This window comes from Choloepus didactylus, chromosome 16 (genome assembly GCF_015220235.1).
Source record: "Choloepus didactylus isolate mChoDid1 chromosome 16, mChoDid1.pri, whole genome shotgun sequence".
In the NCBI taxonomy this organism is placed as follows: domain Eukaryota; kingdom Metazoa; phylum Chordata; class Mammalia; order Pilosa; family Megalonychidae; genus Choloepus; species Choloepus didactylus.
Genome location: NC_051322.1, coordinates 44,755,817 through 44,782,392, shown reverse-complemented (window position 1 = coordinate 44,782,392; position 26,576 = coordinate 44,755,817). Strand labels below are relative to the sequence as shown.

The window sequence follows — 26,576 nt, the reverse complement described above, 5'->3', positions numbered from 1 at the left end:
CAAGTATTTTGTTGAGGATTTTTGCATCTATATTCATTAGGGAGATTGGCCGGTAGTTTTCCTTTTTTGTAGCATCTTTGCCTGGTTTTGGTATTAGATTGATGTTAGCTTCATAAAATGAGTTAGGTAGTGTTCCATTTTCTTCAATGTTTTGAAAGAGTTTGAGTAAGATTGGTGTGAGTTCTTTCTGGAAAGTTTGGTAGAATTCCCCTGTGAAGCCATCTGGCCCTGGGCATTTATTTGTGGGAAGATTTTTGATGACTGATTGGATCTCTTTGCTTGTGATGGGTTGGTTGAGGTCTTCTATTTCTTCTCTGGTCAGTCTAGGTTGTTCATATGTTTCCAGGAAATTGTCCATTTCCTCTACATTAACCAGTTTGTTGCCATGCAGTTGTTCATAGTATCCTCTTATAATTTTTTTAATTTCTTCAGGATCTGCAGTTATGTCACCTTTTTCATTCATTATTTTGTTTATTTTGGTCTTCTCTCTTTTTGATTTTGTCAGTCTAGCTAGGGGCTTGTCAATCTTGTTGATCTTCTCAAAGAACCAACTTTTGGTGATATTTATCCTCTCTTGTTTTTTTGTTCTCTATGTCATTTATTTCTGCTTTAATCCTTGTTATTTTCTTCTACTTGGTTTAGGATTGGTTTGCTGTTCATTTTCTAGCTTCTTCAGTTGATCCATTAGTTCTTTGATTTTGGCTCTTTCTTCCTTTTTAATATATGCATTTACTGCTATAAATTTCCCCCTTAGCACTGCTGTTGCTGCATCCCATAGGTTTTGGTATGTTGTATTCTCATTTTCATTTGCCTCTATATATTTAGCAATTTCTCTTGCTATTTCTTCTTTAACCCACTGATTGTTTAGGAGTGTGTTGTTTAACCTCCAGGTATTTGTGAATTTTCTAAGTCTGTGATGGTTACTGACTTCTAATTGTATTCCATTGTGGTCAGAGAATGTGCTTTGAATAATTTCAATTTTTTTAAATTTATTGAGGCTTGTTTTATGTCCCAGGATATGATCTATTCTGGAGAAAGTTCCATGAGCACTAGAAAAGTATGTGTATCCTGGTGATTTGGGATGTAATGTTGTATATATGCGTATTAAATCTAATTCATTTATCAGATTGTTTAGGTTTTCAGTTTCCTTATTGGTCTTCTGTCTGGTTGATCTATCTATAGGAGAGAGTGATGTGTTGAAGTCTCCCACAATTATTGTGGAAACATCAGTTGCTTCCTTTAGTTTTGCCAGTGTTTCTCTCATGTATTTTGTGGCACCTTGACTGGGTTCATAGACATTTACGATTGTTATTTCTTCTTGTTGAATTGCCCCTTTTATTAGTATGTAGTGGCCTTCTTTGTCTCTCAAAACATCCCTGCATTTAAAGTCTGTTTTATCTGAGATTAATATTGCTACACCTGCTTTCTTTTGGCTGTAGCTTGCATGAAATATTTTTTTCCATCCTTTCACTTTCAATTTGTTTGTGTCCCTGTGTCTAAGATGAGTCTCTTGTATGCGACATATTGATGGTTCATTTTTTTTTGATTCATTCTGCGAATCTATATCTTTTAATTGGGGAGTTTAATCCATTTACATTCAACGTTATAACCGTGAAGGCATTTCTTGAATCAGCCATGTTATCCTTTGGTTTATGTTTGTCATATATATTTTTCCCCTCTGTCTATTAATATCCTTTATTGTACCCATACCGAATCTCTTTAGTACTGAACTTTTCTCCAAGTATCTCTGTCCTTTCTTTTTTCTCTGTCTGTAGGGCTCCCTTTAGTATCTCCAGTAGGGCAGGTCTCTTGTTAGCAAATTCTCTCAGCATTTGTTTGTCTGTGAAAAATTTAAGCTCTCCCTCAAATTTGAAGGAGAGCTTTGCTGGATAAAGTATTCTTGGTTGGAAATTTTTCTCACTCAGAATTTTAAATATATCGTGCCACTGCCTTCTTGCCTCCATGGTGGCTGCTGAGTAGTCACTAGTTAATCTTATGAGTAGTCACTACTTAGTCTTATGCTGTTTCCTTTGTATGTGGTGAATTGCTTTTCTCTTGCTGCTTTCAGAACTTGCTCCTTCTCTTCCATGTTTGACAGTGTGATCAGAATATGTCTCGGAGTGGGTTTATTTGGATTTATTCTTTTTGGAGTTCGCTGAGCATTTATGATTTGTGTATTTATGTTGTTTAGAAGATTTGGGAAGTTTTCCCCAACAATTTCTTTGAATACTCTTCCTAGACCTTTACCCTTTTCTTCCCCTTCTGGAACACCAGTGAGCCTTATATTCGGACGTTTTGTATGATCTATCATATCCCTGAGGTCTATTTCGATTTTTTCAATTTTTTTCCCCATTCTTTCTTTTGTGCTTTCATTTTCCATTCTATCATCTTCCAGGTCACTGATTCGTTGTTCAACTTCCTCTAGTCTTGTACTATGAGTGTCCAGAATCTTTTTAATTTGGTCAACAGTTTCTTTAATTTCCATAAGATCATCTGTTTTTTTATTTAGTCTTGCAATGTCTTCTTTATGCTCTTCTAGGGTCTTCTTGATATCCTTTGTCTCCCGTACTATGGTCTCATTGTTCATCTTTAGTTCTTTGAGTAGCTGCTCTAGGTGCTGTGTCTCTTCTGATCTTTTGATTTGGGTGCTTGGGCTTGGGCTATCCATATCATCTGGTTTTTTCATATGCTTTATAATTTTCTGTTGTTTTTGGCCTCTTGGCATTTGCTGAACTTGATAGGGTTCTTTTAGGATTTGTAGACCAATTGAAGTCCTTATCTCTAATTTATCAGATCTACAGCTTCGTGGAGTACACTTTCTCTAACTAACCAGCAGGTGGCGTCCACGAGCCACCTGTTCTCCACAAGCCAGTTCTCCCCTGCTTTGCCTTTTTGGTGAGTGGGGGAGTGAGTCTTGTGGGGTCCAATTGGTGTACCAAGCTTGCGTGTGTAGTTGGTGTTGCCTGCCCTGTATATGGAACGTGTTTCTGGGCAGTCAGGGAGGGGGGGTGGCTCTAACAATCAAATCTCCCTGGTGATCCTGGAATTTTAAAGCTGCTGCAATAGTCTGATCCTTCAGTTCAGTCCTGCCACTGACCCACAAGTCCTTGGTATTGGCGTGTGGCTCCTGAGACTTGCAATTGGGTCCCTCTTCCAGGGCGTGCACCCCCTGGTCCTCTGTTGAGGGATGACTGTGCTATGTCACAGGTGAGTGCCGTCCCCCCAGGGCGGTTCTGGGCTCCAGGGCTGTGTAGGGAGGCTCCCAGTCTGCTGAAATGATGGCTGAATGGGGCTTTGTTAATTCACACTGCTCCACCTTCCCAACTCTGGGACAGTCAGCTGAGGTTGCAGGGAAAGCTAATGTCCACGCCCAGTTTTGTGGTGTGTGCCTGTTATTTGAAGCACTTCCGTGACACTGGGTTGTCTGGGGCACCTCTGGGCTATGGGACTGGTGATGGGCAGGAGTGTTTACTGTCCACCAGGATGATGGCTGTGAGCAGACACCCCCCTTTTCTTGGGAAGTTGTGGTGTTTAGTGAATTTTCTCAGCCACTGGATTATTGCCTTTTGTCTCAGAGCCCTCTTAGTTCTGCTCTTGTCTTGACCTGCCCAAATTGCAAGTCTTTGAAGCTTTCTGTATTGGGCTTCTTAGAGTAACTGTTTTACAAAAAGAAAAAAGGATAAAAAAAAAAAAAAAACGGCCCTCCTCACAGATCTAATGGGTTATTGAAATGCTAAGAGACAAAGCAAGTAATTAGGGCCATTAAGGAAAGGTCCACAGGGCAGAGAGATCAGCTTTTCTTCGTGATTTGCATATGAGCCTCAGGGCCTGAGCTCTGCCCTTCCCCTTTCTATGTTCACCAGAACTCCAAAAATCCTCCGCTTTTATTTTGGAGTTTTTCATGTTGTTTTTTTCTATGCCTGTCTCCTCTCTGCTGGGCTGGCTGCTCTCAGATTCTCTGGTGTCTGGTCTTAGTCTATCTATGGTTGGAGTTTGGATCAGTAGAATGAGTTTCCGATAAGCGCTGCCACTGCAGTTCTCCCTGCTCCTTCCCGGAGCTGAGGGCCCTTCCTCCCATGGGACTGAGCCTGGCAGGGAGGGGTGTGAGTCCCCTGGCCACAAAAACTTACAGATTTCGCTGATCTCAGCAGTTCCACGTTTTCATGAGTGTTGTATGAAGTATGCCCAAAGTCAGATTGCTCTGTGGTGTCCAGTCCACGCAGTTCCTGGCTTTCTACCTACTTTCCTGGAGGAGTAACTAAAACATACAGCTCACCAGTCCGCCATCTTGCCCCGCCCTCTCTAATATTTTTTGAAAAACATATTGGGAAGCACATTATTTATGATACCCTATAAGCACATGGGATTCTATCAAACTGTCGACATAAAGTGAGTAACTAAATGTGTCAGATTACATGACTCCAAAGTCCTTAACTGTTTTCTCTGAAGTTTTCATCTACGATTTCTTGCTGTGGTTGAAAAAATTGGCTTCAAAATCAGGCACATCTGGGTTTGATTAAATCTTGGATCCATCCCTTTCCCAGCTGTGTCACCTTGATCAAGTTCATTTAATATTCTGAGCCTTAGATTTTGATTTCTCAAGTATTCATAATAATACTTAACCTCATAGGATTGTTTTGAGGATTAAATAAAACATGTAAAGAGCCTAGCATAGTGCTAAACAGGTACGAAATGATAGCTACCACTGCTAAATGTTGCTTTTCTCCAAGATTGGGCACTATCCTCACCTTTTTATTCACAATCAGGTTACTTGGTTCCTAAGTCACAGTGGTAGTCAGATAGGAGTTGTATTCCAGATACTTTTCAGGCATTCTTTTTGGCCCCAATATTAGAAAATATATTAGCAGAAATGAAAATGATCAATATTCTGATGTAATCAGTCAAGCCCTTTCTCCTTCACAACTTTCATATCCCTGATTGCATACTGAGTCATTCTCGTCTTACCATTTCAAAAAAAAAACAAGAACCATTTCATTGCTATTTGTCTTTACCTCCCCACTATATAGGAAGCCCATTGGATCCCCACTTTTAGGATTTAAAGAGCCCTTACCCACATATATCCTGATCTCTGTATGACCTTACCAATACTAGAGTTCTTGTGGGACAGAGCTAGTCAGAGATACCCTAGTTCCATCACAAGTATTTCTTTCCCTAGAGAGATTATAATTGGAAAGACAGTTGGCCATACCAGCATTCTAGCATAAATTCCATGAACTAACCTGATCTGAAAAATCCTTTCTTTTTGCTTTGAGGAAGCTGAGGCTTTTCTGCTTTTTTAAATCAATTAAGTATTTTGGAGACAGGACATCTTTGGCTTAGGTGTGTAACTCCTACCCAAACTCTCCAGGATAGCTCTCATGGTCTTTTTTCCTTTTCCCCTTTTTTTTCTCTTTTCTTCTTCAGTCATCCTTCCATTTTAAAAAACAAACAATAAAACTATTTAATTAGACCTACTTGTCTGCTAAGAATCTCTATTGGCTTAGAGTTACAGTTTAGCATTTCTCTTCTGAGGTGAACCTCTCTTCCTGCCTTCTGAAACAAGGAATATATAGTCAAATCTGTGGTAATCAATAAGACAGTTCATTTCCACCTTTGAAGAAATCAAACAATTATCTGATTTCTAACAGCTATTTTATATTCTGGTCCTTCCTGCTGTTCAGGTCTGATTTAATGCTTTTGAACTACTTGTTTTCTGTTCCTGATTCTTAAGCTAGATCAAAAAAGAAGAAATGAGCTAGAGAGAGTTCCTTAGAGAAATGTGGTCACATGTCTATTCTTGATTGAGCCTGAGCCCAAAGGCTCTCTCCTAATTTCACATGCAGTAAGGTCCAGATAGCTCTCGTACACTGTTCCTCAGGAAATAAAGATGCTTTCTGGTAAAGAAATGGGTTTATGAATCACATAATGTCACTGAAAGTGCTCAGTAAATATTTGTTGAATGAACACTGGAAATCAAAATAGCTTTACATCTACATAGCCCCTGTTCACACTGTTTCCATGTTATTCTTTGTTTTGTTAATTTTTCAGACTTTCTGAAAAGACCTCTAGAGAGTTATGTGAGGAAACTAAAAGTACCAGTTCATGTAATTCGAATGGAACAGCGTTCTGGATTGATCAGAGCTAGACTAAAAGGAGCAGCTGTATCTAAAGGTCAAGTGATCACCTTCTTAGATGCTCATTGTGAGTGTACAGTGGGCTGGCTGGAGCCTCTCTTAGCCAGGATCAAACATGACAGGTAAATAAATTTGTTTTTGGTGCACTTGTTGTAAACTGTATGGTAAGTTTCAAAGTTCTGTATTTTTAAGTAAATACAAAAATAATTTCCTCCCATGGTTCCTTTAAAATACCCATAATGAGCACTACAAACTAAACTGAGAGAAGATCACATTCTAGAGTTTAGAAGAAGGAATGTTGGAAAACTGTCTTATTTATGGGGATGGATTTGGAAGCATCTTGTTGGAATGTACACTATATGTTCTGGTCACTAAACTGGGGCAGAACAGGTGGATGATGAACTCAAGGAAGGTAGGTGTTTCAGTTTCCTAGGCTGCTCAAGCAAATGCCATGCAATGGGTCAGCTTAAACAATGGGAATTTATTAGCTTACGGTTATGAAGCTAAAAGAAAATCCAAATCAAGTCATCAAGGCAATGCTTTCTCCCCAAAGACTGGTGTTCTGGGGCTGGCTGCTGGCAGTCCTCAGCTTCTCTGTCACATGGCAGGGCACATGATAGCACGTCCTGGTCTCTCCCTGAGACCATCAGTGTCCAGCCTCTTGCTTCTCATAGTGTTCTCTCTCTCTGTCTGAATTTCACTCTGCTTATAAAGGCCCCCAGTAATAGGATTAAGACTCATCCTGGTTGAGGTGGTCCACACCTTCTTAACTGAAGTAACCTCATCAAAAGGTCCTACTTAAAATGGTCCACACCCACAGGGATGGCTTAAATTTAAGGACATGTTTTCTGGGGTACATACATCTTCAAATGACCACAGTAGGATAAAATCCTTTCCTTGTCCCTACTGTCTAAGACAAACAGTAGGACAGGCAGGTGCTTGCCATGCACTGTCATCTCAACTCTGTCAACATCCATAAGGGAGACTATACCTCTCAGCTTGTAGCACAGCAAGTAGTAGATGGGCATGGAGAGCAACACGTTGCATACGGAAATGCTTAAGTAGAAAAGCACTAGACTCTTAGTTAATATAGGAAGGGTATTGAGAACAATGCACGTCTATGGTTGCAGTCTTTCATGTGCCACACTTTTCAAGGAACTACCAACTACTTGGCTCTGGCTTAGTTCTTGCTTACGTGAGACTCTAACTTTTGTCTCCTAGATCAATATTAGTTGAATTTTTGCTTAGTTCTGCGATTTGTGCTCAAGGCTATCTATGTCAACTTAACCATAAGGTTTAGATTTCAGTGTGATCAACTTTTTGTAGTTGAGTGGAGCATGGGGGAGCTGAAGCTACTGCATCTATTGTTTTTTAGCATACAGCTGTGGGATCTACATTTCTTCTCTTTCATAGATGAATAAATAGGAAAAATGACCATTATGTTCTGAAGAATCAAAGGAATAAAATATCTACATCATTTTCTACAAATAATAGATGACTGATTTAGGAGATGATTTTCTTGCATAAAGACAACACATAATCTTTATGAAACAAGAGCCTGAACCCTTAGAGAGAAAGCCATGTGAAGTGATGACAGAAGTATGGAAGGGGAATTGGCTGAAATGACAACCACAGTGACTTCCAGTTTTGGCTCTGTGGTAGAGTAGATATCCTGAATAACCTTTCCAGATGCAAAAGTCAAAATGCTGGATAAAATACAAAACATTTAAAAATGCGTCACTGAGATGGCACAAAAGTGAGAAATTTGCAGATCTCAAAGTAAAGTGAGAGCAAACACTAATGCCAGGTTTCACCTTGAGGATTTCTGCTGTACTCTGCTTCTGCCTTGATAGATAAAAACAGTGAGAGGATGAGAGAGAAAGCCTCAGCTTGGCCCAAGGTGGGAAGACTAATAGCAAAAACTGGCATAAAGCTGGGATCTTGAAAGTCTATACCCTCAGTGTGAATGAGAAATAAATCTTACCTCACCAAAAGGACTAGCAAGAAAATTTGCTAGGTATTGGGTAGAGGAGGGGGGGAAAAGTTCTCCCCTAAGAAATTGTAAACAGAATATAGAAAAAGAGGGAACCAACCCAACTCATTTTATGAGGCTAGATTAACCTTCATACAAAAAACAGAAAAGAACTATGAGGAAAATTATAGCCAAAGCCACTCATAAACACTACTATGAAAATCTCACAGTACCAGTGTGCCAGTTTGGATGTATTATGTCCCCCAAACGCCATTATCTTTGATGTAATCTTGTGTGGGCAGACCAATCAGTGTTAATTAGATTGTAATTCTTTGAGTGTTTCTATGGAGATGCGCCCCACCCAACTGTGGGTGATGACTCTGACTGGATAATTTCCATGGAGGTGTTGGCCTGAATTAAATTACTGGAGCACTATATAAGATCAGACAGAAGTAGCAAGCTTCTACAGCCAAGAGGGTCATTTTGAAGAAAGCACAGGAGCTGCAGATGAGAGACAGTTTGAAGACGGCCGTTGAAGGCAGACTCTTGCTCCAGAGAAGCTGAGAGAAGAATCTGAAGTGCAACTAAGAGTGACATTTTTGAGGAACTGCAGCCTAGAGAGGAACGTCTTGGGAGAGAACCATTTTGAAACCAGAACTTCGGAGCAGACGCCAGCCACGTGCCTTCCTAGCTACCAGAGGTTTTCCGGACACCGCTGGCCATCCTCTAGTGAAGGTACCCCATTGCTGATGTGTTACCTTGGATACTTTATGGCCTTAAGACTGTAACTGTGTAGCCAAATAAACCCCCTTTTATAAAAGCCAATCCGTTTCTGGTGTTTTGCATTCCAGCAGCATTAGCAAACTAGAACAACCAGCAAACTGAATCCAACAATATAGATTTTAAAAATATAACATATCATGTCTAATTTTGAGTTATCCCGCAAATGCAAGTTTGGTTTAATATAACAAAACCAATTCATATAGTATACCCCATTAACTTATTTTTCAAAACTATAACTAAAAAAAGACTATTGCCTTTTCCACACCAGCAGGGAATAGTTAGAAAATAAATTGTTTTAAACAAACAAACAAAAAAAGATACCATTTACAATAGCAGTAGAAATCATAGACTACATTTAGGAATACATTAACAAAAGATGCATATAATAGAAAACTATCGAAACTCACTAAAAATAATATAAATGGAGAGATGGATAATGCTTATGGATAGAAAAGTCAACATCATAAAAATATCAGTTCTCCAAAATTGATCTATAAATTCAATACCTTTTCTATTGAAATCTCAATAGAATTTTATTTGAGGAATTGACCAATTTTTTATATTTACATGAAAATGTTAAAAAAAGTAGCTAAGATTTTCCTGAAGAAGTCAGACACAGGGGACCTACTAGATATCAAGATTTATTTTAAAGCTATACTAATATGGGCAATGATTTATCAATGCAGGAATTCACAAATAGACCAGTGAACCAGAGAAGAGTACCCAGAAACAACCCCATGTTTATATGGAATTTTGAGTGAGGATGGATTTGACAGAGTAGGCACTGATAATTACAGCAGAGGAAAAATGAACCATTAAATAAATAGTGCTGGAACAAGTGGTTATCCGTAAGGAAAATAAATGAAGTTAGATACTTAACTCCATATCATACACAGAAATCATTTCCTTGAGGATTAAAAACTTAAATGTGAAAGGGAAAAATACAGTTCCTTTTGAAGACTATAGGAGAGGATCTTTATGATCTGGGATAAGGGAAGGTTTCTTAAATAAGACAACAGAAGGGAAAAAAAGTAATTCTGCTACATTAAAATTTAAAATCTCTAGCCATCAAAAGATACCATAAAGAGTGAACAAGCCACAAAGTGGGAGAAGATATTTACAACACATATAATTGACAAAGAACTTATATACAAAATATATTAAGAAGATGTACAAAACAGATGACAACCCTACAGAAAAACTGAAGTGGAAACAGAAAAAATCAGAAAATACTGATTGTTGACGAGGATGTGGAATGATAGAGTCTAAATTGGTACAACTGCTTTGAAAAAACAAAACAAAACAGTTTTCAGTTACCTACTGAAGTTTAGCACGTATGTGCCCTGAAACCCAGCATTTCTATTTCTAGAAATATATTTAGAGAAACTCTTTTACATGTGCACCAGGAATCATATGCAAGAATGTTCTTGTGTCTGGTTCAAAATAGCAAAAAATAGGAAACACGTCAAATGTCCATCAACTGTAGATATATTCTAGGAGGAAAATATGGAAATTAAGAGGGAAAAAGTGTCCTAGAAATATCCATGTAGAGAAAATAGTTACCTGTGGAAAAGCAAAACACAGACTGGCAAATTCTACTTCTGGCACAAGTTCCACTTCTGGCTGCCTGGATAGTTTTGGAACAACCCTACCATTTAGAACAACTGAAAAAATGATATTAAAAAATGCCTCTTTGAAACCATCAGAGAGCTACCAGAGTTGAAGGGCCAGGATGCAGAATAGGAGGGAAGCTCAGAAAATAGAACTTGACACTTGGATCCCCTTTTCCATTTGAAGCAGATACCAGTTTTAAAAGTGGTCTCTTAGAGGCACAGGTACTGAAGAGAGCTTTCAAAAGAGGCAGAGTACTGTGGAAACAAAAACTGGAATTAAGGGTAGCCAAGAAGAGCCTTGGTCACTGCCAAAAAGGCCATGCCCTAGAAGTGTAAGGGTGAACCAGGAATGGACCAACCATACAGGGACTTAAAGCCAGCTTCAAAATATGTCAACCTCTGACTGGACTAGAATGATCTAGGATTGCTAGTGCTTGGGTGCTAGCCAAAAGCAAAAATCCTGTTTGAAAAAAGATAACGTTATCCAAATTATCAAGCTATCTCTAAACTTTTTTATATTCACCCTCAGACTTGTAATTAAAAAAAAAAAAAGGCAAAAAAAAAAAACAAAACAGTAACATGAGAAGACTTAATAAAATCCAAGAAAAAATAATAATAAATAGACCCACAATAGACCTAGACTTAGACTTTAAAATAATTATGAGTAATGGGTTCAAGGAATTTAAAGACTTTTCAGTAGAGAACTGGAAGCTATAAAAAAAGGAATTAAATGGAACTTCTAGAACTGAAAAATAGAATCATTGAATTAAGAATTCAATGGACTGATTCTTAGACCCAGCGATAAGGAGTACTGTTGAAGTGGAACTAAGGTCAGAAAAAATAACCTTTGAACTGAAGCATAGAGAAACAAAAAGAGTGGAAAATACTGAAAAACAAAGAGAGGTACATGGATATGAAAAAAAATTTCCTAACATGTAATAGGGGTCCTAAAAAGAAGGGAAAGGAAAATGGAGAAGCAATAGCTGAAAAGATAACATCTGAGAATTTTCCAACACTTAAGAAAAGACAGCAAGCCACATATTCAAGAAGCGTTGTGACTCTTACAGGGTAAATACAAAGAAAGCTGTATCTGAACATATCACAGGAAAGCTGGTGAAAACAAAAGACAAGAGAACACTATAAACTAGCCAGAGGAAGAAGACATAGCATAATAAGACTAATATTTGACTTCTCAACAACCATTAGAAGCCAGAAGGCAATGGAATACTATCCATAAACCACTGAGAGAAAATAATAGCCTAAAATTCTATACACAGCAAAAAATGTCCTTCAAAACAGATGTCAGATAAATACATTTTCAGTCACAAACTGAAAGAATCCATGAGCAACAGGCCCTTACTAAAGGGGATATCAGAGAGTTCTTCAGGCAGAAGGAAAATTATCCAGAGGGAGCTACCATAGTAGAGAGGGAAGAAGGAATGAAAAGAGAAAAGGAAAACATAAGTAAATGTCAATGACTGTTAACCATATGTAAAGCAATAATGACGTATGTGTCTTGTGGGGCTTAAATATACATATATAGTTAATATATATGACAGCAATAGCACAAAAAGTGGTATGAGGATAAATAGAATTAAAGTGATCACAGGTCCTTACATTGCCCAGGAAGTGAATAGTACTAATCTATATTATAAATGTTAAGAAATCAAAGGTACATGTTGTAATTTCTAGGATATTTGGTAAAATAAATAGCAGAAGATTGTATATCTCATAAGCCAGCGTATCTCGTAAGCCAGCAGAGGGGGAAATGGATAATAAATGTACTTAATTGAAAGAAGTAAGAAAGAAGAACAAGAGAAACAAAGCAGAGGAGACCATTAGAAAGCAAATAGTAAAATGGTGGATTTAACCCAAATATATCCATAATTTAAATAAATATAAATGAACTAAACACTCTACTTGAATGACAATATATAATTTTATTAATATGAGACAACGTAGACTTTAAGGGAAAAAAATAGTCTTTTGAAAATTAAATAATACACTTCTAAATAAACCATGAGGCAAAGAATGTATCGGTGGTTGTCAGAGGCTAGTGTTAGAGGGAGGATGTAAGCAAGTACTTTTATTCCCTCAGCCAGAAGTAATGATTTATACCTGTACCCTAGGAAATGGGCAGAGAGCCATTGTTGCTGGAGGAGGGATAGAAGCAAAATCCTTTGCCCCTGGGTCTTGGGTCTAAGATCATTTACCAAAAACCATATACCAGAGGTCTGCTCTGACTGGAAGAGGGACAGGAATTGTGAGCCCAAGACCAGCCACAGATAAAAGGCAGTGTTTGCCTGCCACAGAGAAGGAGGCTAGGAATACTGAGAACGCTTCGTCTCCACGGCCCCACGCCCATCCACAGGATCTGGCTAAGACTATGGCTGGGACAGGACAACAGAGGACTCCCCTAGCCCCACCACAGATAGCACCAAGTATTACACAGCAATCTACCACTGGAGGAGGAGCAAGAGCAAGGAGAGAGTTGCTGCTGTCTTCAGATGTATAGAGCCTGCTGAAAGCTGAGGTGGAGCAGGAACACTGAGAAAATATTAGTAACCTGATGTATATATGTAAATGTCATTCAAAGGGTACATGGATAAACAAACTAATACATGTGTATCATGGACTTCTACTCAGCAGTAAGAAGGAGCCAACTATTGATACTCTCAACTTAGATGAATCTCAAGGACATTATTAAACTGAGGGAAGAAAAGCCAATCTCAAAAATGTCAGTTCTTCACAGATTGATCCAAAACACTCAGTCAAAATCACAACAGGTTTTTTATGGAATTAGACAAGGTGATTTAAAATGTTTATGGAAATTCAAAGGGCCAAGAATAAGATAATCTTGAAGAAAAGAGTAGGAGGATTTCTCTCCTGGGTATTAAGGTCTGTTATAAACCTGTAATAATCACAATGGTATTGTTTTGGTCCAAGGATAAACAGACCCCTGGAATAGAGCCCAATGTCCAGTAACAGATCCAGGCATTCATGAACTCTTGATTTATGACAAATGTGGCATCACAGAACTGTGGCTGATCCTTTTCAATAAATGGCTATGGATCAATTGGATAATCACATGGAAAAAATAATGAAATTTGACAACTTCAAACCATACATGAAAATCAATTCAAGGTGATCAAAGTGGTAAAACAGAGTAATAAATATTCTAGAGGGTGACATAGTAAAATATCTTACTGACCTTGGACTAAGAGAAGACTGACTAAAATAAGATTAAAAACACTAACCACAAAATGAAATCAATAAAGAATAGTGCCATAAAAAAGTTCTTGCCCTTTATCTTGGTAATCTCACTCCTGGAAGTTTACTCTTTTTTTTTTTTTTTTTTTTTTTTCTTCAAGGCAGGTCTACTGGCAACAAATTCCCTCAATTTTTATTTGCCTTAGAAAACCTTTATTTCTCCTTCACTTTTTTTTTATTAAATTCAGTTTTTTTTATTAAATTCAGTTTTATTGAAATACATTCACACACCATACAATCATCCATGATATACAATCCACTGTCCACAGTATGATAACATAGTTATGCGTTCATCACCACAATCTATCTCTGAACATTTTCCTTGCATCAGAAAGAACCAGAACAAGAATAAAAAATAAAAGTGAAAAAAGAACACCCAGATCATCCCCCCATCCCACCCCATTTGTCCTTTAGTTTTTATCCCCATTCCTCCACTCATCCATACACTAGATAAAGGGGATGTGATCCACAAGGTCTTCACAATCACACTGTCACTCCTTGTCATCTACATTATTATATAATCGTCTTCAGGAGTCCAGACTGCTGGGTTGGAGTTTGGTAGTTTCAGGTATTTACTTCTAGCTATTCCAGTACATTAAAACCTAAGAGGTGTTATCTATATAGTGCATAAGAATGTCCACCAGAGTGACCTCTCGACTCCATTTGGAATCTCTCAGCCACTGAAACTATTTCATCTCATTTTGCATCCCCCTTTTGGTCAAGAAGATACTCTCAGTCCCACGATGCCAGGTCCACATTTATCCCCGGGAGTCGTACTCTGCTTTGCCAGGGAGATTTACACCCCTGGGAGTCGGGTCCCACGTAGGGGGGAGGGCAGCGAGTTCACCTGTCGAGATGGCTCAGTTAGAGAGAGAGGGCCACATCTGAGCAACAAAGAGGTACTCAGGAGGAGACTCTTAGGCACCATTACATACAAGTTTAGACTCTCCTGTGTGGTAATGAGCTTCATAAGGGCAAGTCACATGCTCGAGGGCTCAGCACATCAAACCGCCAGTCCCAATGTTTGTGAGAACATCAACACCAGTCCAGGTGGGGATGTCCAACACATCCGCACCTTCCCCCAGATCCTCGGGGCTGGGGAGGGGGAGGCTGTAAATATATTTTTTATTATCTGCCCAAATTACTCTGGGATGTGTCAGTATTTCACTCCAGCCTATACTAACCTACCGTATCTCATGGAAGTTTACTCTTAAAGCAAAAGTAAAATACAATTTATATAAACATGTTCACTGTAATGCCTTAATAGCAAAAAAAATATGAAGAACAAATGTTCAATTGTTGATTATTAAGAAAATTACCTTAAAATGTTTAAATGTGCAGTCATTAAAATGCTAATTTTGAAAACTGTAGCAATGTATTAAATATTTTTACATACAGTAAATATGAATGTAAAAAGGGACAGTAGATAATCAACAAATATGTAATTATGATGCTAGTTTGGTAGGATACACAGGAAAGTTCTACCATTTTCCTTAACGTTATAGAGTGGGTTTTTTTTTTTTTTTAATTTTAAAAAACTTTTGCATACAATTGGAGAAATTGTACCATAGCAACACAAATCAAAAGAAAGCTGGAGTAGCCTATAAATTTCAGACAAAGATTTGAGAACAAAGAAAACTGATTATCAGAGGTAAGGAGAGGCATTACTTAATGATGAAGGGGTCAATTCTCCAAGAATGCATAACAGAGCATCAAAATACATGACGTAGAAACTGAAAGAACTGCAAGGAGAAAGAGACAAATCCACTATTATATTTGTATACTTCAGCACCCCTCCATCAGTAATTGACACATCCAGCAAGCAGAAAATCAGTAAGGATGCAGCTGAAATGAACACCACCATCTATCAACTGGATCTAATTTACTTTTATAAAATACTTCATTCAACAACAGCAGAATACACATTCCTGTCAGGCTCACATGGAACATTCACTAAGATAAATTGGACTCTGGTCCATCAAACACACCTTAACAAATGTAAATGAATAGATGTCATACAAAGTGTGTTCTCAGAACACAATGGAATTAAACTAGAAATCAGTAATAGGAAGATGAAAAATCTCAAAATATTTGGAAATTAAATAACACAATACAAAATAGCACCTAGATCAAAGAAGAAGTCTCAAGAAATTAAAAACATTTTGAAGTAAATGAAAATAAAATTTATCAAATTTCTGGGGTGCAATGAAAGCAATGCTTAAAGCAAAATTTGTAGTATTGACTTACATGTATTAGAGAAGAAGAAAGATCTCAAATCAGCAATCTAAGCTTTCATCTTAGGAAACTATAGAAAGGAGAGCAATACAAACCTAAAGCAGGGATAAGAAAAGAAATAATAATGAAAGCAGACTTCAATGTATTGAAATCAGAAAAATAAAATCAATAAAACCACAAAATTGATAAACTGCTAGCCAGGCTAACGAGAGAGAGAGAACACAAATCTCCAACATCAGAAGAAAAGAAATCACTGCTGATCTCATGGACATTACTGGGATAATAAAGGAATGTTTTGAATAACTATTCTCACAAATTTGATGACTTAGATGAATAGGCTAATTCCTTGAAAGACACAATCTACCAAAATTTAAACAAGAAAAAATAATCTGAGTAGGCCATTATCTATTAAAGAAATTGAATCAACAGGTAAAAACTTTCCAAAATAGTAAGCACCAGGTTTCACTGGTGAATTCTATCAAATATTTAAGGAAGAAATTATACCAATTCTCTATAATCTGTTCCAGAAAATAGAAGAGGAAGGAACACTTACAACTGATTCTATGAGGCCAGCAGTACCCTAATACCAAAGCCAGACAAAGACATGATAAGAAAGGAAAACTACAGATTTTTAAATCTGTATCAGAAATCTTTAACAAATATTACCATATTGAATACAGCAATGTATAAAAAAAACTATACAACCAAATTGTATTTATTCCAAGTATGCAAAACTTGTTCAGCACCCGAAAATTAATTAATGTAATCCATCAGATCAACAGACTAAAGAAGAGAAATCATAGGATCCTATCAATAAATGCAGAAAAAGCATTCAACAAAATTCACCCATTCATGATAAAAACTCTTAGCTAACTAGGAATAGAGGAGAACCCTCTCAACTTTAGAAAAAGAACATCTACAAAAACCGACAACTAACATCGTCCTTAACAGTGAGAAACTAGTTAATTGTACCCCTAAGATTGGAAACAAGGCAAGGATGTCCCCTCTCACCACTCCTATTCAATTTAACATTGTACTGAAAGTCCCAGCAATGCAGTAAGACAAGAAAAGGAAGTAAAATGTACAAGATTGAAAAGGAAGAAATAAAACTGTCTCTGTTTACATAGTTGCCTCTGTGGAAAATCCCAAAGCATCTTAAAAAAAACAAAACAAAACAAAAGACCTCCTGGTACTAACAAGTAATTATACAAGGTTTGGAATACAAGGTTAAGATAGAAAGGCAATTGTTTTCTTATATGCCACAATGAATAACTGGAATTGGAAATAAAAAATACAACCATTTAAATTGTCACCAAAAATGTGAAATATTTTGTTATAAATCTAAGAAAATATGTACAAGTATTGGGAAAACTGCAAAACTGAAGAAAGAAATCAAAGATCTAAATAAATACATATTCCACAATCATGGAAAAGAAGATTCAATATTAAGATGTCTGTCCTTTCCAACTTGATTTTTAAATTCTGTGTAATCCCAATCAAAAACCCAGTAAGTTGTCTTGGTTCTACAATTTATATGGCAAGGCAAAAGATCCAGAATAGCTGTTTTAGTTTCCTAGCCTGCTAAAAGCAAATAACATGAAATGGGTTGGCTTAAGTAATGGTAATTTATTAGCGTAAACAGTTTGAGGCATCTTCAAGGTGATGCTTTCTTCCTGAAGACTGGCTGCCAGTAATCCTTGGCTCCTCTGCAAATGACAAGGCACATGGCAGTGTATGCTGGTCTCTCCATCTCTTCCGGGTTTCTCTGCTTTCAGCTTCTTGCTTCTGGGGCTTTCTTTCTCTGTATTTATTCCACTTATAGAGGACTCCAGGAATAGGATTAAGACCCACCCTGAATGAGGTGGGGCGTACATTAACTGAAGTAGCCTCATCAAAAGGTCCTTCATACATTGGGTCCACACTCACAGGAAAGGATTAAAGAACATGTTTTTATGGGGTATATATAGCTTCAAACCACCACAGTAGCCATCACAATACTGAAGAAGAACAAAGTCTAAGGACTGATACCACTAGACTTCAAAACTTGCTGTAAAGCTACAATGATCAAGAGAGTTTGGTATTGGCAAGCAAATAGAAAAATAAATTGGTAGAGCAAGAATGTGGAACAGCAGGGAGTTTTTTCATTGCTGTTGGGAATGCAAAATGATACAGCCACTTTGGAAGATAGTCTGGCAGTCTTTTACGGAACTGAACAAAGCATTACCATACGATCCAGCAATCGTGCTCCTTGGAATTTACCCAAATGAGTTGAAAACTTATGTCCATGCCAAAACCTGCACATGAATGTTTAGAACTACCTTTTTCATAATTGCCAAAAATTGCCAGTAACCAAATGCTCTTCAATAGTTGAATGGATAAACAAACTGTGGTACATCCATACAATGTAATACTCTTCAGTGATAAAAAAGAAATGAGCTATCAGGCCACATAAAACATGCAGCAACCCTAAGTACAGATTGCTTAGTATGAAAAGCCAGTCTAAAAAGGTTACAAACTGTTTGATTCCAACTATCTGACATTTTGGAAAAGACAATACTATTGACAGGGTAAAAAGATTGGTGGTTGCCGAGAATTTGAGGGGTAGGTTTAGATAGGATGAATAGGCGGAGGTCGGGATTTTTAGGGCAGTGGAACTATTCTGTATGATACTATAATTATGGATACATGACATTGCATTTTTCAAAACATAGAACTGTACAACAGAAAGAATGAACCCTAATGTAAACTATGGTCTTTAATAATGTTATCAATATTGGTTCTTGTAAAAAATGTACCACATAATGCAAGATGTTAATCAGAAAACTGAGCCTTGGAGAGAGAATATATGGGAAATCTTAATTTTCTATAAACCTAAAACTCTTCTAACGAAGTCTATTAATTTAAAAAATAATAAAATAAAAAATGTTAAATGTAGTATAAAATACTTGTATATAATTGTTGCATTATTGTTATGGTAGTTATCACACGGGAAAAGTTTTAAGTTATTTTAAATGTTCTTTTATGATTTTAGGAAAACAGTGGTATGTCCCATCATTGATGTGATTAGTGATGATACTTTTGAGTACATGGCAGGCTCTGATATGACCTATGGTGGATTCAACTGGAAGCTTAATTTTCGCTGGTATCCTGTTCCCCAAAGAGAAATGGACCGACGGAAAGGTGATCGAACTCTTCCTGTCAGGTAATTAATTTGTCGGATGTTTCCCCTAAAGTGTTACTATAAGGAGATTGTGAAGCTTCAGGAATCATATCAAAGGGGATTATAAGTGTATTTTGAGAGATGTGAAGCAATTTGTGCACCTTGTATGTAGTTAAGAGTCATCTTTCCCAGATCAGTGTTTTAAGCAGAATTATTTTTTAATCTTCTGATCAATTAATGAAATTAGAATTTTTCATTTATAGAAATCTAGTTCACATGAGAAATGATGATGGCATGCATGTTTTCTTTCATTCCTGTATGAACAACAGTTTGCAAATATATCACTCAGATTGTGGTGTACTTTGGTTGATAAAGGTAATAGTTGTTGGTGTAAATCAAACTGTCCCTTAATTAATTAATTGTAAGTGTCTGTGTGTGAAAATATTACCTAAAACTGGGTCCTTACACTAGAATGTAAGATTTTAAATCAAATTTATTACATCTGGATGATAGTTGCTGATTAGTAAGGTCAGAAAAGCTTGTTTCAAATATAAATAACTAGAATTTACATGAAGTGTAAAAAGGGATTTTCATTAATGCATTTTCTGATTTTCTTTTGTTCTACACTAGTCATTTATAATTTTTTTTCAGAAAAGGATAAAAATTGTTGTGGTATTCAGAACCTTTAGATTGAGACCTTTGAGCTTTCTGAGAGCCATTCTAGAATTTATCCCAATTGCATAGCCTGCTACTTCTGTAATAATTAGGAGTTTCTTTAGAACCAGACTTCAGCTTTCTCTTCGTCCTCCCAGCCTAGGCTCCTCTGGTCTGTTTTCCCTTAAATTCAAGTCCAGTTGTGGCAACGTTGAACAGCGCTCCCACTAACTCTATACTCTTTCCCCTAGTCAGCTTTAATCCTTTCTTAGAGGTACAATGGGCTTCTCCTCTCTTTAGCTGACAGTTCAGTTCACCATCTAAATCAAGAGTTACTAAACATCCTTAGAATATGGATTTCTTTGAAAATCTGCTCAAAACTATGGGGAAAATACATATGTGCAGAACAGAAGATTTAGTGTTCAACTCTAGAAAATTTAGAGATCCCAAGACACAGGTAAAGAAGCTCTTGTACTAAATGATAACTTTGGATATTGGCCTATTTTCTTTCACTCCTAAGATATTAGCTTTTTTCCTTCTAAAATTAAAATAAGCCTTAATGTACAGGTGTAAACAACTATTTCCACTGACAGGACAAATGCTTACTACCCTCACTAAGGCAAGGAAGGAGTATAATTTAGGATTTCACAGGTGGCCAATTCATCCTGCAATATGTTCATAGTATCTTCAGTGTGTGGAACTTCTTTATTATCTCCTGGTTGGAGTCCATTTTTCCTCCACAGTCATCCTTATGGAAATCAAAAGATTGACTGACATTAATTTATTTAAATACTCCTCCATTATTATTGCTCTGCTTTATTCCTCCTTTTCCCACCCCCCTCTATACACCTTGGCCGTGTTTTAATGAGTCGGGCTCATCATTTGCAGAGAAGATACCATACTTGATCACGATGATGATCCCCTTAGAAGGAGTATATGGATTTTATTCTGTACTTCAACAACTTCTTTCCTTAAAGGTTTCTATTAGGTATAAAGAAAGGGCCCTCAGTGTTTTCATCCTGTTTAATCTTGTGTCTTCACATGGCTTGCCACTGCACAGAACCTGCTGTGTTAACTCCGGCTTGAGTCCAGTTGGTTAATATAGTCAGCTACACTTATAGTTGCTAGGAATTGTGGAATAGGTACATGGTCAGATGGAGGTACACAGCTTCAACTTAAGAAGGAGTTCAAGGTGGAAGCTCATTCAGGACCTGAGAACCAAGAAGGATACTGAAGACAGGAAGAGCTCTGAGTAATCGGACACTGTGGCAGAGAGGAATGCCCAGGCAGAAGCTGCAATTGGGAATAGGTCCAGTGGGGACAGTATGACTGGGGTGCAAATCGTATCTGAAAACCAAATATCACAGCAAAAAATACAGAAAGCCACTGGGGCCTGTGAAGGTTTCTGGAGAGTGTGAGAATAAGCATTTATTCTGTTAGTAACAAGGCACTATAAAACTACTTTTAAAAGCAAAAAATGATTGTAAAATTTAAATTCTTATGGTTAATAATACAGTATTATGATTGAATTTCAGAACACCAACAATGGCAGGAGGCCTTTTTTCAATAGACAGAGATTACTTTCAGGAAATCGGAACATATGATGCTGGAATGGATATTTGGGGAGGAGAAAACCTAGAAATTTCCTTTAGGGTGAGTTCCTTTAAAAAAAAAAAAAAACTAAATCTTTTATTTAACCTCAAATAAAGATATTTGATTATTCATGTTATCTCTTGATAAAAATAAAAATTGAATTTAATGAGTTTAATTTGATGTCAGTCTTCAATCCATAGGAGCTTTAAACACAAAAATTATTCCTTTAAATAAAAGTTAAGTATGCAGAGAAATTCATTATTTTTCTAATATTACTAATTATATTATTTTAGATAATTTTTGTCTTTGTATCCCTGACAAGTTTGGCAATACGATTAAGGATTCATTGTAAACTATTTTAAGCAAATAGTTCAATTATCTTAAATAATAATCCCTTTATAAATAAAACTCACACAAGAGTCCCTTATTCATTTTTGTTAATTTCTTAGGAAGTAGTTCAAATTTGAATAATAAACAAAAAATAGGTAGTTTTTATAAAATGCTACTTTGTTACTGAATTGCCAAAAACATAATTTCACATTTTGTAATATGCTTTGTACTTCTGTGACTATTATTTTTTCTTAAATAAAAACCTGATAACTTTTTTAATAAAAAGAAAAAAGCAAAGAATTCTGAAATTGCTCTGAATTCTTTTATTCCAGTCTATATAAATCTTTTGCATTTCATGTTCACTAAAATCAACATATTAACATGCATTTTTTTTAAAAATAATAAACTTTTGACATGTAGATGATTTATTATAGTAAAAGCCACACAATCTGAACCAGCTCACTTTAGTCCCCTGGGAATCACTTTGCCCCTTTGTAAAAGGAGAGGGTTGGACTCTATCTAGAGCATCTTGGAGATCCTGTCAGCATTAATGTTTTATGATCCTGGGAAAACTTTAAAGTAGAAAGCTGAATACTTTACACAATGAGTTTTAATTGCAAATAGTTAAGAGATGTTTAATTTTAAGAATGTGTTTTGAAAGAAGCAGAAGGATAATTTCATTAAATTAAAATAAGGATGTGAAACCACACTTGATCTATTTTGCTTTACCCCTTGTTTTGTTTTTATTATTCTAACAAAGACAACAAAAGCACGCTATCACTAGTTCATTGAAGAACTCGTGATAAATCCACTTTAGATTCCTAGGTTCTGTTTAATGCACAGTCTGTGACACCATTTTGGAGGAGGGAGAGTGGAAGAAAATGTACCTGGATACTCTGTGGTCAGCGGTTTTTTGACCATGAACCACATTAGTAAACATATGTTACACACACACACACACACACATATACACACACACACACAAAACTTAAGCAAACATTTCATGAACAGTATTTCCTTGTTAGCAAGTGCTGGTTGCAATTCATCAAATTTGAATTTGTGATCCTCTTGAGTCATGGCCTGCAGTTGGAAAAGCACTGCTCTAGATTTCATATGCAGTGCTCTAGACTTCATCTCTAGCCTTCAGCGTCTCTTTTCTGTATTTTAGCCTTCAAATTCTGGTTTAATCAGAACCAAAAATTAAGGAGAGGTTGGCTCCTGAAGAAGCACTGGCTCTGTGACCATACAGCAGGAGCTGCACTGTATGCCCTTGATTCTGTGAAATTCCAGCAATGAAACTCAGTAGATGGCAACAATTTTTTTTTAACCCAGCAATGTCTCATGTGATCTTCTTTGCTACTGTTTTCAGATTTGGCAGTGTGGAGGTACATTGGAAATTGTTACATGCTCACATGTTGGACATGTATTTCGTAAAGCCACACCTTACACATTTCCAGGAGGCACAGGGCAGATTATCAATAAAAATAACAGACGACTTGCAGAAGTTTGGATGGATGAATTCAAGAATTTCTTCTATATAATTTCCCCAGGTTAGCATTATTTTGCATTAGAAACACAATACTGTAACTTTCCTGTCCCTGATCCTAATGCATTCTGAGAAAAGATAAGAAGGGGTGGAAAAGAAGCTTTGAGCAGAGGTCAAACACCTGCCTCATAGGGTCATTGTAAGGAATAAACGAAATCACACAGTGTAGAATGTGCTTAGCAGAAGGCCTGGTTTATTATTATTAACAATAATAATAAATTCCCTGGTCAGTTTTGCATAAATTATTGTTCATCAGCTGTAAATCTGCCTGACCTTGTTACCATCCCATCCTCATGTTTGTATTACCATGAGATTGTCATGTGGTACTTTGCACAATTCATGCAGCTGTGTGAGAAACCTGACTAGAAACAGTTGCTCTGTTTAATATCTGATTGGTTTGAGCAAAATTTTGATTTTTTTTTGGTCTTAATAATAAAGTTTTCTGACCCCATAAAGCTTTTATCTGGATATAACAGTATTAGTAGTTTCCTTCTCACGTAATTTTAATTTATCTTTGAAAAATTTAACAACAGTTTAATGTCTATTCCTTGCTTTATATTTTGGGGGTTAGATTCATGGTATATCAGTTATGTAGTCATACATCACCAAAATAATGCTACTTTTCCTGTTTGGCTTGTTAGATGTTGTATGTAATTAGAAGTATGTTACCTAATTGAAAACTAATAATTCAGCCTTAATTATTTCTTTCCACAGGTGTTACAAAGGTAGATTATGGAGATATATCATCAAGACTTGGTCTAAGACACAAGTTACAGTGCAAACCTTTCTCTTGGTACCTGGAGAACATTTATCCTGATTCTCAAATTCCACGTCACTATTTCTCTTTGGGAGAGGTAAATATATATAGTTTTATATATTTATATATACAATAATAATATATAGTTACAATTTCTTACCACTTTCTCAAAAACAATAGAGGTTACACTTCTAACAAGGGAAGTACCTGCATATTAAAATTAAATAACCTAAAGTATGGGAAAATTCTTGTTAGTTGACAGTCTTACCTCATAACTTGAAATTCTGTTAATTTTTAATCATGTCATATTTTATTAAATTGAGAATGTTCTGTCCTAACCTTTCAAAGTTGTACTCTTGCTATAATATATTAGTATTATTTTTTAACTTACTGACTCAATTAGTTGAGAGCATATACTCTTAAAGCTAATGTCCTAGTGTTGCCTAGCCTCAGGGAACTTTAATGTCAAGGTAAGTATTAGAGACAAGGAAAATTGAAGGACTATAATGTTTTATTTTCAGTACTCAGTTACTTTCCTTTGGGAGTTTTAAATCTTAGTTTGGGCAGGGAGGTTGGAGTGAATGTTGGTAAACAGGTTTGATTCTGGTGACACCTTTAGTTTATTTATTTTAGACTTTAGCAGTCAATTTTCTTGAAACTTGAAATAATTTGCTTATTAATGTTTAATTAGTATTTAACACAACTAGTTATACTTTGGAGTTTGATCTTTTTATCTCTATGGATGCCCATAGTATAGGATCTGGTATAAGAGAGGTTTACACTTTTACCTTCTGGTATAACTACTAGGATGGTCACAAAGAACTATTCTTGATGCTCTGTTCCACTGTATTCCTGGAGTGACCATGGCCATCCCTTCTACTCCCAGCCAAAGCTATGTTCTGTGTGTAGGAAATCCAAGTAGTAATAAAAGTAATTCCTGCTCTTTATCCCAGGGATCTGTTGTTTTTTGTTTTTTTGTTTTTGTTTTTTAATCTGAAATGTTTAAATGTTAAATCAGAGTCTCTAGATCAAAAATGTCCCAGCAGCCTGAATTTTTTTTCCCTGTCTTGGAAAAAAGGCACACCTATTTGTATCTCTGCCCCAGCAAATCCATGTTTCTTCCTTTTTTCTCAAAAAGCCATTCTTTTCTTCTGTTGACTTTTTAGTTATCATTCTTATATTTTTATTTTCATGGTTTCTCTGGAGATTTTAATAGGCATCCCTGAATTATTACAGTCTACCTGGAGCAAGTACTTTTATGAATTCCCAGATAATGCAGAATTCCCAAATGATGCAGGAACCTCAAACAGTTAAATTCCATTTACTGTCTCCCCCCTTTTTATACTATAATTGTACATTTTTATTCTAATATTACAAACCCCTCAAGTTGTTATTCCTTTGTTTTATTATCTTATATTCATTCAACATTTTAACATTTCTAGGGTTCTTCATACTTTCCTACAGTTCCATGCTTCCATCTTGAGATCACTAACCTTCAGCCTGAATAGCTTCCTTTAGAATTTCTTTTAATGCTAGTCTTCAGGCAACAAATTCTTTTAGCTTTTTCTTTGTTTGAAAACAGCTTTATTTTTCCTTTTTTTTAAAAAAAAAAAAAAAAGACTTCACTGAGTATTCTAGGTTTTTTTTTTTCCTTTTTTAGCACTTCAAATATTTTATTTTATTCTATTGTCTATATAATGGTACTGTGAACAATTGAATGTATGCTTTGTATGACTGCATAGTATGTGAATGTATCTCAATAAAATTGACTTTTAAAAAAAGGCAGGAAAAAATATTTAAAGACAGAGGTGGGAGGGGAAAAAAATAGACTATTCAGTACTTTTTTTGTAAATTCCGTATAGTCAGCTGATTCTCACCAAATTCTTTCATTTATTTTTGTCCAAATCTTTTATTTGTAGCCAACCTATAGTTGCAATTCAACCATATTTGATATAAGGACTGCATCCCCATCTGAGTTTACCTGCAGAGTTGGCTTAGAGAGAGAGGCCACATCTGAGCAACAGAAGAGGTTGTCTGGGGGTGACTCTTAGGCACAATTTTAACTAGGCTTTGCAGTAACAAGCTTCATAAGGGCAAGCCCCAAGATTAAGGGCTCAGCCTACTAAATATGTAGTCCTCAATGCTTGAAAGAATATCAGGAATTCCCCTGGTGGGGAAGTTTAATATTTCCACATTTTTCCCCAGTCCTTCAAGGGGGCTTTGCAAATACATTTTTATTCTTGGCCCAAATTACTCTGGGACTTATTGGGGCTTCATGCTAACCTGTATAATACAACTAGAACTCACCCCCTATTCAAAGTTCCATGTAATTATGGTATTTGAATAAACTGAACATGCAAATTAAATTATATAGTGTGGTACAGAAAATATAGATTTTTTCCCCAAATAATACATCTTCCTTTGTTCTCACATAGAAGTTGAAGTTTTCAAACACACTAAATAATCTCCTTTACCCTTTCATCTGATTTACCTTAGTCCTAACAAATTCCATTTTGTTTATATCTCTAA

The 26,576-nt window shown here is 36.3% G+C and overlaps 1 protein-coding gene across 2 annotated transcripts in view; it reads left to right on the top strand.

Moving 5' to 3' along the window:
- GALNT1 (polypeptide N-acetylgalactosaminyltransferase 1) overlaps positions 1 to 26,576 on the top strand; it is a 169,604-nt gene that overhangs the window by 116,236 nt on the left and 26,792 nt on the right. For both annotated transcript variants that reach the window (XM_037805653.1, XM_037805652.1), the window contains exons 5-9: positions 6,049 to 6,256; positions 19,039 to 19,209; positions 21,357 to 21,474; positions 23,114 to 23,294; positions 24,005 to 24,144. In XM_037805653.1, the coding sequence (XP_037661581.1) occupies positions 6,049 to 6,256; positions 19,039 to 19,209; positions 21,357 to 21,474; positions 23,114 to 23,294; positions 24,005 to 24,144 (818 nt within the window). The remainder of the gene's footprint in view (positions 1 to 6,048; positions 6,257 to 19,038; positions 19,210 to 21,356; positions 21,475 to 23,113; positions 23,295 to 24,004; positions 24,145 to 26,576) is intronic.